This window comes from Amphiprion ocellaris, chromosome 3 (genome assembly GCF_022539595.1).
Source record: "Amphiprion ocellaris isolate individual 3 ecotype Okinawa chromosome 3, ASM2253959v1, whole genome shotgun sequence".
Classification (NCBI taxonomy): domain Eukaryota; kingdom Metazoa; phylum Chordata; class Actinopteri; family Pomacentridae; genus Amphiprion; species Amphiprion ocellaris.
The window spans coordinates 22,604,945-22,618,839 of NC_072768.1; the positions used below are offsets into that span (position 1 = coordinate 22,604,945).

A 13,895-nucleotide genomic window follows, 5' to 3' on the forward strand; every position below is an offset into this window, starting at 1 on the left:
TTATATCCACTATATAGGGGTTTTGGAGCATGAAAAATCAAGCTTAGAGTCTATGCTTTTCATCTTTACATGATGTGTGTGCGCACAATGCAGATAGCTGCATATAGTAAGTTAACAAATTGATTTTCACAGACAGCACAGGGGCTTGTTAACTTACGATCCATCCTCGTTACTGCGGTAAAAGACGAGAAACGGATCAGATTTCCCAAAGAAGTCCTTCTTATCCAGCTTATTGCCACAAAACTGGAGCATCACTGACTCCTAAAGAGGAGAGAAGGAACAAGAATGTAAATGTTGCACAGCCTCAAGTCTGCTGAAATGACACATATGTCTGCCATTTTACCTCATAGATAATTGTGTTTATTAATTCTGGAAACATTTTGCTTTCCCCAACTGAGTCCTGTTAACTGATATAAAAAATCATCTTGACCTGTCCCAAAACCAATGCTAGAAGATTACATCAAGATTAGCCTTGACATTTGCATATTATTAGCAAGATTTCATCTGGATTCTATGATTAATGATGTGCAAATTCAGTTTTTTCATAAATGATTGTAAGTTTGTTGGCATAATGAACTTTACAATCATCTCGGCCTTAATAAAGTCATTTCCAGGGTTTCCATGGTACACAAATAAGGCTGGGAGTTTGTTTCATTTAGCTGCACAGTGTGGAGAAGGAAAAAAGGAGCTGAATGACTGACAAAAAAACAATTATGGCATATTGTCAATTGCTAGATAAGAAACTACTGTGCTTGCCTCTTTTACAAAGGTTTTCTTTCTTTACTCTTGGCATGTTATGTTACTAAATGACAGCCCAGGACCTATGCTCTTCAATTTTAAACGGGTGACATCAAAATGTGGAATTCAGTTTGACGTTGTGAACTGTAAAACCAAAGCTTTTTGTCCAAAGGTGCCAAAAACACCAGCAAACAACAAAAATGACCTAGAATGGTAAGACACTTTGTCAGAAATAGCTCTTTTTCTGACACTGTGCAAGTGCTTGAAGGGGATTTTTGCCTGTTTTAAAGAAACGGGGGTAGAGTAGTCATGGTCTGGCTCAGCACAAAGGTCAAATGAAGACATGACAACAGTGTCAAACATTGTGTTGTGTCATAAACTGAAAACCAGTCCTCTTATACTGGTTGACAACCAGCATCATGAATAAGAGTGCTTCGCCTCTATGACCAACAGAAATAAAACAATCCCAATCCTTGTCTGTGAAAAAGTTACTACAGCAGTAGATATATAAGTAAATTAAGTAACATAAAGCATGACATGTATTTTGTGACAGTGTTTGATACTTCCTCTGGCTTTTAGCAGTACTGTGATATTTATAGAGAATACACTTTGAGATAATACACTTAGTGCTGTAATTGAAGTCAAATTTCTGGTATCATAGCAACACCACCGTCTCACATATATAGCAGTAAAATGGAATGTGGTGAAAGAAAATACACAGGTGGGAATAAGAGATTACATACTTTTGTAAAGACCATGTAAATCATGGCAGTCTTGAGTGTCCAGTGACTCCTACAACTGTTATGCTAAAATCTTTGAAAGACATGCATCTTTGTCGCAAAAGAACAATCGTGCATTTTGGTTCTTTCATAGACTTAATGTAGATCTTCTGGAGCTGGATCTGCTGGGTTGGGGAAACAGAAAATGTCTTGGCTTGTGTTGTGACCCCCGTCAGCAGAGGTAAGTGGTCAGAGGAGGGAAAACCTATAAACAGTTGACAGGGTGTTGGGAGAATTTCTGGTGGATGTGCAACTCACAACCTACAGAGTTTAAAGGATCTGCTGCTAACATCTTGCTGCCCTTAAGCTGTTATGGTGGCAGGTGAAGGACCACCATCAAAATATGAGAAGGGAGTGTTTGGACTCATCAGTTTATATCTACATATACAGCTGTAAACATTTCCATTGACTTAGATTAATTTGCTGAATGTAAGTTACCAAAGCTAATACTTGCCTATCTGTGTGTTGGCCTTAGACTTGGAGTGCACTTGGGTGTGGTCAATGTATATGAAATTATTAGTGATTACAGAATTGTAAGGATTTTTATGACAATATTCAGCATAGCAACTTGATTAATTTCTATTAATTCTGAGTTTTCAATTTAAATTGTGCAGTGCAGCAGGAGGGACAAAAAGAAGTAAGAATCTCAAACTACTGCTGTATCTGAAAGTTTGAAAATACCAAATCAAATGAATCAACAAGTGAATGAAACAGACTTTTACCCTGCAGTTGCTCAGCTCTTCTGCTCTCACTATGAAGGTGCCACATTTCTTCCCTGGGATCCCACTGGAGATAAAAAAGGAGAGAACAAAAAACAGAAGAAGAATTGACCACTGATCCATATTTAACTGTCTCTTACTTAATGTATTTTTTACATTGAAAACAACAACAATAATAATAATAATAATAATAATAATAATAAACTTTTTTGCAAAGCGCTTTTTAAAACATTGAAACCAAAAAACCAAGGTAAATAGTAGACACAGTCAAGATAAAAACAACTAAAAGATAAGTAAAAACGAAGAAAGACCTGATAAAACAAAGTGAATAAGAAAAAACTGATAAAACAGAGTGAATAAGAAAAGAACTGATATTATAAAACAGATCTCAGCAAACAACAGATTTAATATAAAAAGGCTTTCCTGCTGGTGTAAGTTTTGAGGCGTGAGCTAAAAGAAGGTACTGAGTTTGCCAACCTAACATCCATTTCATCTTAGAACAAGGTGGATAGTGGGAACAGTGTGGAGGTTTCTACCTGAGGAGTGCAGGAAGCAGCTGGGCTTACAGTACTGTAGTAAATCAATGATAAGCAGGAGTAAAGCTCTGTCAGCATTTATAAGTAATCAGAATAAGTTTAAAACTAATTCTACATCTAATAGGTAGCCAGTGTAGTGTAGCAAGGATGGGAGCAATATGGTGTTTTCTCTCACAATCTGTCTGAAGAGAGATAACCTTTGGACTGAGCTACAAGTACAAGGAATTACAATAATCTAAATGTGAGGAGATGAAAGCTTTGATGACTTCTTAAAGGTCCACTTGAACTTGTGCTATGGTCCTAAGTTGGAGAAGGCGTGATTGCACTCATGCTCAGAATCAAACATCACAAGTAGCTTACAGGCAGAATGCTTGATGCTTAAACCACAACATGAGAAAATATGTCTCAATCTCACCATCACTTGAAATAAATTTGCATCTTGCTGTCATAGCAGTTGAAATAAATATCATACTATGAATTATCTGACACAAAGTAAACATGTAAATAGAAAATATTACTGGACCCCTGAGGAACACCATGTGAGAGGAGGGCAGATAAAGACCTGTCTGATAGGTAGAGGCAACACCAGGCAAGAGCAGTGCCTTCTACACCACCGCAGTGTTCATCTAAGGATATTGTGATCAACTGCATTAAATGCTGAACTGAAATCAGGTACAATTAAAAGTGAGCCATTCCCAGAGCTTGCAGTAAATCATTTATAACCTTAATAAAGCTGTTTCTGTGCTGTGCTCGGTACATATGAGATTATCAGGGAGGCAACACACTTATCAGTTAAGACTGATTAAAACTTTAATTTAGATTTTTTATTTTATTTTTTTAAGGAAAAGGGGAGTCAGGCTTTTTTAAGAAGAGGTTAAACTACTGCTTTTTTAACTAGATGAGTCAGAGCCAGTAGAAAATGAGGAGCTGAAAATAGAGGGGCTTTGTGGGCCAACAGTCTGAAAAACCTCCTTGAACCTCCTTCAGAAATCTAGTGGAGATGAGGTCCAGTTGACAGGTGGAGGCATTTAGTGGGAGATTACCTCGACTAACACTCGCAAGCCTAATAGCATCTGATATATTTAAAAAATGCTAAAGAAATTTCTCTCTGATCAGAGTGGGTGCTTTCATTTGTTGGCTATGAGGAGGTCTTGCCACTGAACTGACTGCCTGAAATAAAACCCCAGTGTTATGGCAGCTACAAGAAACGAAACTGGAAAAATTAGAACACCTTGGTTCCTTAACTGAATGTTTACATGGCAACATTAAGCTTTTTAGATACCCTGACCTTGTCTCTTTTGGTGTACATTGCATCTTTAAATGCCTTTCATGGTCATCAAGCCAGGGGAGAGTGTTACGTTTTGCATGTACCACATTTGATAGGAGCGATGACATGTTGACATGCTCCATAAAAATGATTTAGCAAATCTTTGGCAGAAAATCACAGCCTTTTGATCAGAGACAGTATATAACATAATAGCAAAACCATACAAACAGCAAAGGTCACGGGTACAGCATGTAATTTATCATGAGTTGGGTTTTTAACAGATTTTTCAAAATTTTAAGACACAAAAATAAAGATAAATTTTGTTGCTCCCTACCAAGAAAGTTCTCATATTATAGGAGCTCAAAAGACATAAGCAGAAGAGGAAAAAGTGATGAGGAATAAATAAAAATGAAGCAAAATTAAGAGAAAATATACAAAATTACAAGAAAGATAAAGATAAAACATAAAGATAATAAAGATTATATGCACTGTGTACACCCTTTGCATATACAGATATGACATGATGGATATTTGCACCTATTATTGTATGACACATACATAGAACTGCAGTTAAAGAGTGCAGATGAAGAGAGTGATGAGAGTAGATGAACATAATTGCACATAAATTGTATTAGACACATGAAGTTAGCATTAGACAGATGGATGGTATGAATATGAATGTAATAAATAATATTGCATATGATAATTTCAATACAACAATCTAATAAATAAACATGACATGGAGGGTCAGAAAATGTAGAAATGGAAACATATTAATTAAAAGTACAATAACTTCCTCATATTTATAACAAGTAAAAAAAAAGAAGCATAGAAAATGTTTGAATAAGCCCAGAGCTGAGCTACACCAGCTCCATATTACGAGAGACTTTGTGGAGTGAAACAGGAGTAAGAAGGGTGACATGTCAGTCAGACAGAATACAGTCTATTGTTTACACTGTGTATACATATAATCATTGGATTGATTTTATTGTAGATATTACATTGGTATTTTTTTGTGCTGATGCAACCTTTAATCTGTTATCCTGACTCTTGTTTTTTCATCTTCATATGACATTTTTATTCACTGCATATGATGGTTTCAGCAAAATTTAAATATTCATGACATTAATAATCAAGGACTTTAGGAAGGTAAGATTATTCTGCCATTTAGGTATCATTTAAATGCTGGAAATGAGAAAATACAAAATGCAAAATCCTGTCAGGTGAAACCCCTGCAGACCTGGCATCTCATTTCTCTTCATCTTAGCATCTCTCACATTCATTGCCTGATTTCCTACATGAATATTAATTAATGCTGAATGATAACCTTCAGAGAAGAACATCAAAGTAATGTAACCACATCCAATGACATTTGAGCTGCTATGTTTGTTTGCATCCTGAGCAGCCGAAGCGTAATACTCAGCCAATAAAGCCAAGGGAGACTGACCACTAAAAATAGACCAAATGAATGCCACAGACCGCGGGCCTGATTCAGAACGAGGAAGGGCAATGATAATTTCATTTGGCTAAGTACTGTCCAGTAGCGACAGAGAGAGCTTTAAAAAAAATACATATAAAATCGAGAAATTGATGGAAAATTGAAGCAAGGCTTTGAAACTCCATGTATCACCTGAGACTCACCATCATCCTTTGATAAACGGGGAAGCATTCAGTGAAATTAATTCACAGTTTGAATAGAGAGATTGCTCAGCAATCTGGCAGATGAAAAAAATGGTGTGACAGAGAGAACAAGAAAGAGATGGACCGAGTCATAGGGATAAAGACTGGAAGAACAAAGTTCAAAAAATGATGGACAACTGAGTGAGAGGTTATTGACAGAAAATTATTCCACAAGTATCACTCTAATGGGTTTTTGTCCTGCAATATCTTTTCAAAAGATCATGTATCATATCAGTATTTTATATATTGTATGGGTAACGCAGTCTCGTTTGTATGTTATAAACTAATAAGACCATATGTTAAAACAAGTAAAGCACTCAGAGAGCACAGTACTCCGGCAAGGCTGCTCAGTCGGCGTATGATTTCCGACAGATAAGTCCCAATAAGTCTGCAGCGGTCGATTTGTAGTAGGATCGTAATCATGTGATTGTCAACAGGCAGCTGACATAGTGTTCACTTGTTGTCATAGTTACAGTGACACCGTGACACTATCTCGCAATGACACAGTAATCTTTGACAAATCCATGGATCCAGACTAGAAACCACATCACTGGCAAAATCTAATCACTTGGTCCCTGTGTCATTTCTGACCTTCCCTGAAAATTTCATCCAAATCCGAAAGTCTGTTTTTGAGTAAAGTTGCGCAGAGACAGACAGACAGACAGACAGACAGACAGACAGACAGACAGACAGACGGACAGACAGACGCGGATCGTCACATAACTCCGTCGTATTCCTTGGTGGAGTAAAAGTAGAATTATTGCAACTATTTCTAATATTTCTTCAACTTTGTTTATAGTCATTTTATTATATTCACGAAGCAGATTGACACATCCTGACTGCTGTGGTATGAAGACTTTCTTGGTCCGTACAGTGGGTCTGGTTACTGCTACTGCTGTCAGTTGTTAAGCACAACTGCTGTGACACATCTGTTGTAGTGTTGCATCATAGACAGGCCATTATCTCTAAGAATCCTGTTTGTACTCAACAATTCAGATTTATGCCAAATGCCAACATTCAAGCGTGACATTGGTAAAGTTGGGCATCATTTACATATTAACAAATGTCAATTTCAGTTCCCTTATGATTCACCATTCTGGTTCTTTGAGTTACAGGTGATTAGGCTTACTATAACAGTAAAATCCTGCTTATAGAGAAATGCACGAGTAATAATAATCTAATGATATAATACACAGAATTACAGCCAGAAGTCACAAGAGATATTTTTCTGCATTGAGTACTTTTATTTATTATAATGAACTGCATTTTTCCTGATTATACTTAACTCTACTTACTTTTACTTTAAGTTACATCAGTGCAGAACTTTTACAATGTGGCCTTAGTAGTTTTACTCAAGTAAATGATCAGAGAATCTTCTCCATAACTGCCTATCTGTTTATAAAGGTAAACTAACACCTGGTAGCTATATGAATTAATATCTAACTGCACATCCTCTGTAAAGACAGTAGTAACATAGACTAGTGGGTTTGTTATGGGACGAGAGTCTCTGCTAGAAAAGTGTTGCTAGAAGACAGTAAAGTTACTTTAATAACTATTCTGATAGTGATTTGATACACAGAATATTTACTGAAAGTCTGAATGTTGTGTGAAGAAAACTGAAGTTCATGTCACGTTACTATGGCGTCCTCCTGCAGTCGTCACAGCAGCGTTGTGCGAAACGCTCCTTAGTGTGGATAAATGTTATGTGCAGAAGCACAAAGCTGGATAAAATAAAAGCAACAGTAGCATTGGTGGTGTCTTTTCTGGATTCTTGAACATTTTGGGGTTTACCACAGCGACTTCACTTTAACCACAGCATTTTGTAGCATTTGTTAAATCAAGGTGATTGTTACAAGACAATCACACAAACTGTGCTGTTCACCTGCTAATCAAGCAACATGGCAACTGCTGAGTGGGTTAGCTGAGAATAATGTGAGACCTGCATGTTATTAAGACAAATGAAATGGGACACAAGAGGAGAGACAGGCATTCATCTCCCATTACTAATGACACAGGTGGAATACACAGGTAGATACATGGTAGGTGTTTTAAATACAGTGTTTATGAACTAGCATGAGTGAAATTTGCTTAGGAGGAATCAATATGCAGAATCATAATTAAGATTTCTTAATTATTCCACTAGAAGCTCAACCTGAATCGGTAGTGGTTAATATGTATATCATACACTGTGATAAGACTTGATAAATTGCATTTACAATAAGATACAATATAGTTTGATTTCTTTTAGAGGAGCTTTTCTGGTGCTTTGCTGAACAGATTTTTTTGTGTAATTCATGTCATACGCAAAATGTGCTCAAAATGTTTAATCAAATTGTGCGGTCTGTGTTATTGAACATATTTTCATTTCAGTTGTCTTTGTTACCACCACCTCTTCAGTGAGCAGAAGTGTGATGCTTTTGAGTCATTCCGGACCAAGAAGAAAATATTCACACATACACACAGTTGCTTGGACTTGCAAACACAAATAAACACTGCAGAATAATAGAGAATATCTAAAAATATCTTGGCACTGCAAGAAAAAAGTTAAAAATAAAACATGCAGGTATGCATGGACATGCACAAAAATAAACACACACAGATCTGAAATACAGCGAATGACTGCAGGCAGAGGCGATTACGTAACTCGGCGACAGCAACACATTCTTACATCATATTTCTTGTGTGTCATTCTTCAGAAGACCCATTCAGCTGCAACCACTCATTGATTCTGCCTCACACACACACACACACACACACACACACACACACACACACACACACACACACACACACACACACACGCACACACACACTTGCATACACAGAGACAGACAGACGGTAATGGATGTAGACGCTAGTATAGCCACTTACTTCTAGCTCACTTGATTCTCTCTCTCTCTCTCTCTCTCTCTCACACACACACACACACACACACACACACACACACACACACACACACACACACACACACACACACACACACACACACACACACACACACACACACACACACACACACACACACACACACACATACACACACACACACACACACACTGGACAGCACTGTAGGACACAGGAATGACGATTGTTACAATACTGATGGTTCACAGCCTCAGGAGGCAAACAAAAACAACAACAAATTGCAGTAGGCTCGAGAAAAGAAGATTGTAGTTCTGTCATGAGTTAAAGACAGTTAGAGTGTAGTTCAGAAAATATAAGACCCAGTATCAGAACCGTCCATTCTGAGTGTGATGGTTTCTTTAAACTACATTGGGTTGTTAATAAATGTTTTATGTTTCTGGAATGACACGTATGCAGTGATTACTGGGCTGTGCATTAGTCCTATCATTTCCATATATGATACTACTTTCATGTGTTTCTTTTAAGTTTTTATATTTTACATTTGGAAGAACTATCTTGATTTTCTTAGGAAGTTTTGAAGTGTTTTACTGTTTGGCTTTTTCTTGTCTCCTGCAAACTTGTAAAGCACTTTGAATTGCAACGAACTGTATGAAATATATATAGTATTATTACTCCACTAAGGAACGTTTTGGAGTTATGTGATGATCGGCATACGTCTGTCTGTCTGTCTGTCTGTCTGTCTGTCTGTCTGTCTGTCTGTCTGTCTGTCTGTCTGTCTGTCTGTCTGTCTGTCTGTCTGTCTGTCTGTCTGTCTGTCTGGTTTGGATGAAATTTTCAGGGATTGTCAGAAATAACACAAGTACCACCTCATTAGATTTTGCCAGTGATGCTACGAAGAGTCTGGACAGACGGATTTGTCAAAGATTTCTGTATAATTGCGAGATGGTGGCACAGAGTCACTGTAACCATGACAACAAGTGAACACTACATCAGCTGCCTGCTGACGATCACATGATTGCAATCCTACTTCAAATCGACCACTGTGGACTTAACGGGACATATCCATTGGAAACAATACAAGGAACAACTGATTAAATTGTGGGGGTGTTTCTGAGTCCCATCCGCTACATATTTAGGTTGGTATCCGTACATAATGTACACATGCATAACACATGCCTGTGCTCAGCGCGAGGTCGTTTTTTATTAAAGATTTCATCCGTCAGACACGATACAACGACTGAGCAGCCTTGGCGAGGTACTGTGCTCTGAGTGCTTTTCTTGTTTTTTGATTGGTTAGAACATAGTATAGAATCTGTGGATTTCTTTTCACCTGATATTAACATGCATTTGAGACTTATATACAATAAATATACATACTTGACAGATGGTAAAATGTATGAAATTGTTTGTTGATCCACTGAAATATTTTCCTCAGGGTTCACAGGGGAGTTTTCTTTTCAAAAAATAAAAGTGTTTTTTTTTTTAGTTCATTTAAGACAAACATAGTTTATTAAGGTACTTTTTCCAGACATCTTGGAGGACTCCTCACAGTAGTTCTGTGGATTTGGGCTGTCTCCGTTTCATCTGTTTCTTCCCACTGACTCCATGATGTTGAGATCAGGGCTCTGTGGGGCTGTACCATCTGCTGGACGACTCCTTGTTCTTTTGACCACTGAGGATAGTTTATTTATGACTCAGGCTGAGTAATTGGGGTTGTTGTCAGTGGGCTTAACGATGTGGGGAAGATAACTAATTATGTTTTTTTTTCTGGAAGATATTGTGATCTTATTTGGGAAGTAATTTTTGCTGAGGTAAGTAGTCACTCTGTAATTACGTCAAAAAGTGACAGAGCATTTCCACAGGAGATGCCATAAAAAATGCAGCTGTCATACAAGGAGGATGGCATAAATCCAGAACAACACTGATGCAACTCTGCACCAGATGCACTGTTTAATGTACATCTTTAAGTTGCATTATTTGCGATATGCAAATTCCACCATTTCAAAGTACAATTTCAATTTTAAATGGATTGTACGTTCAGAACTAGTTGTCAGCCTGCAGTATTTGGGACCAATCTACCCTATATGATGATTAAAAATCTAAATGAATAAAGTGAATATAAACTTTTGCACATTCATGTATCTTTGTATATTACAGCCAACTGTAGATCAGAGGAATAATGTGAAACCACTGGCTAGATTAATATTGTGTCTGATATTGTGTGACCTGTTTGCAGGGTTGTGTGTATGAGATAAACACAACTGAAGCTACAAAAGTGGCCACTGACAGCTCAACAGGAAACCTTTAACTGAGTTTCACTACTTGTACAAAAATAATATAATTCTCAACTTTTATTTTTCTTGGTCATGATCATTTGTTTTATTTTCTATAAATCTCTTTCCTATTTAATTGCTTTAGGACAAACCTATTCCAGCATAGTACAACATCAACAAAACAATTGAAGCCAGGTATGTATCAGACAAAATCTGAGAAACTGATGAAGCCGAACAGTACAAAGAAGCTAAAAAGGAAAATAAAGGACTAAGTATTAGTAACAGTATCAGAGAGATAAACTTCAACTTGCAGTTGTGTAACATCAAACCTTTAGGTGATGACATTTGCATTTCTGTGCTAATATCGTTCCTTGTCTCTTTAGTCATATAGATGATCAAGAAAGCAGCTCAGTTTGTCCTTTGATTATACTAAACATTATCCTGTTTCAAGACAATTTTTACCTCTTTTTCTTGGTCAATATGAATGAGTTAACATCAAAAAGGAAAGAAAAAGTGACGAGTGAAGGGGGAAGACTTGTGGATCAGAGAATGTTTCTAAACTAAGACAAACCACACACTGAAATGTGATTTTTTTTCTTTTTTTTAAACACAAATCAGTAATTGAGAAGAAAATTGGACACTTATTTACTTAAAAATGTCCCTGATTATTTCTTTAGGCTTCAATTGACGCTTCTTCAGACATCAGGCTCGGAGCTCACCACTGACATTTTCGCTTTGGGTGAACTGTCCCTTTTCACTGTACTCTGTTTACCATCTCAACATGTTTACAATCTGTCATTAGGCCTGCTGCTGTTTAACTATTCATCTCATTTGGCTGGTGGAGACAGCGTACGCTTTCGTCGACATCTTGGCCCATTTTCATGCTCCTGTTTCACTTCACTTCAAAGACAAATGGCAGTAAGTGATCTTAAAATCACATACTGATTTTCAATTCACTCCCACTAAGGAACAGAATCTAAAATGTAAACATGAGTCCAAACAGCTTCTTGTGGCACCTAATGATAGGGACTCCCTAATTACGGTAATGCAGTCTCGTCTTTTGTCCCTCACTTTCAATTATGAGTGTCTAATTAAAATAGCAGAAGACATATTATGTGAGTGTATTTGTTTGTTGGTGTATGTGTGTGTTTGCTTCTGTGTGCTACTTACATCAAAGGTTTTTCCAAGCGGCTTCCCAGGGAGCCGACTATTTCACCCAGAGTGCAGAAAGCCTGGCCCAGGAAGTCCTGCAGGTGTAAACACATGAAGAGTAGGGCTGTGAGTTGCAGACAGAAAGCTGCATTATGATGTTCTTTGTAAATCTTCATTTGGCATATAATGTAAGTACTCCAAATACAACATAGTAACACAAAAACTACATAAAGCAATACTCCTAGAGAAGTTGTTTTTGCAAAAAAGTCCTGTTTGCCCTGTTTTCAAACGCTTGTCTGCATCATTTTTCTCACTGACTGTCATGTCACATGACCACTTAAAAGCTGAAACAATTAGTCAATCACAAGAGAATGTTTTGGCAACTATTCTGACATTTAATTAATCATCACTGTCATTTTTCAAGCTAAAATGCATAACATTCTCTTCTTTCTGGGAGTCAGATATGACGATTTGATTCTTCTTTGTCAAATGATGGTAAAATGGATAGTCATCTTGGGCTCTGAGAAATTAAAACAGGCATTTCTCGTGATTCACAGCATTTTATAGCCCTGCCACTTTTCATCTAAATATCTTTGTCAATCACGTCAAACATGATGATTATGCGATTGGCTGTTGTTTCAGCCTGAATGAACAAACAGCCAGCTGGGGCGCGGAGAGAAAGCAGAATGAAAACAAAAATGCAAAGTTGTATTTACTCAATTTGTGCACATACTGTAACATGAGAAATAAAAGAGTAAAGAAACAAAATCTACTTGAGTTTTTTTTTTTTTTTTAGAATGTATTTAACACAAGTGCTGACAACTAAACAAATAAAATGTCTCTAATTCTGTCACTTGACATCTTCCATTCTCCATTCATGTATACTTTGCACACTGACATCTAAGCCCAGCGTGCAAAAACACTCGTGTCCTCGTTGATCACTGTTGGGTGACCACAAGAGAGGAGTCAGTTTAGGGAGGAGGAGACTTTGGCCAGCAAGAAGGACAAAGCAGAGAGAGGAGGGTGCATAAAAAATGTGTTTACAACAGGCTTGGACCAATTCTTCGAGTGCCGATACCGAGACCTCCCCTTCCAGATTGTATGTACACGTGTATGTGAGACTCAGTGTGTGTGTGTGTGTGTGTGTGTGTGTGTGTGTGTGTGTGTGCAGAAGTGCTTGACAGATGAGCCATGTTGAGTCCGGCAGGCAGAAAGCTGCTCCAAAGATCATTGCCAGTGCAGGGTAAATTTCTCCTCCAGTCGAGCTCTCGAAACAAACAGAGATGACAAAAACCTTCTGGCCTTTCCATAAGAAGTGTGTAGCTAGTTAGCAGTCCCTGCCCAGTGCCTGCTATTCCTCAGAAAATCTAAAGGCAGAGGTTGAGGCGCCTTCGAATAACAATCTCAGTGCTGGCAGGAAGGATAAGGTTTGGAGGGGTATCTGGAAACAATAAAGATTGGAGCTGACTTTTAGAGTTCATTACGCCGCTATAGAACATCCAAAAACCATTTCCATGCCTTTAACCACAAAGTGAAACTGAGTCTTGCACCAAGTGGGGAAAGGGAAACTACAGTAATTGTCAACATTGGTCTGAATCTCAATTTCAAAGTGTTTAGAAAATGGCTACTGTACTCATATACTGTACACTGATCCACTTAAACACAGTAGCAGACCAAACACACCCACCCATGGCAACAATACTCCTCACAGCTTAGGAACACAAAGAAAGAGCCAAAGCAGCGACCAAGCCTCCAAACTAACTAAGACCAAGCATCTGTGGGATGTTCCAGTACAGACCTGATCCACAGAGGCCCCAAACTCACTGGATTCAAAGGATCCACAGCACAACAGGACCCCAACAGAGGCCCCGTGTAATCACCCAGAT

At 37.8% G+C, this 13,895-nt stretch overlaps 1 protein-coding gene across 1 annotated transcript in view; it reads right to left on the reverse strand.

Moving 5' to 3' along the window:
- LOC111571170 (copine-8-like) overlaps positions 1–13,895 on the reverse strand; it is a 77,552-nt gene that overhangs the window by 25,988 nt on the left and 37,669 nt on the right. Inside the window, exons 6-8 of the mRNA XM_023274251.3 lie at positions 12,028–12,104; positions 2,240–2,303; positions 158–261 (exon numbers count right to left, since the gene is read on the reverse strand). Coding sequence (XP_023130019.1) covers positions 158–261; positions 2,240–2,303; positions 12,028–12,104 — 245 coding nt within the window. The remainder of the gene's footprint in view (positions 1–157; positions 262–2,239; positions 2,304–12,027; positions 12,105–13,895) is intronic.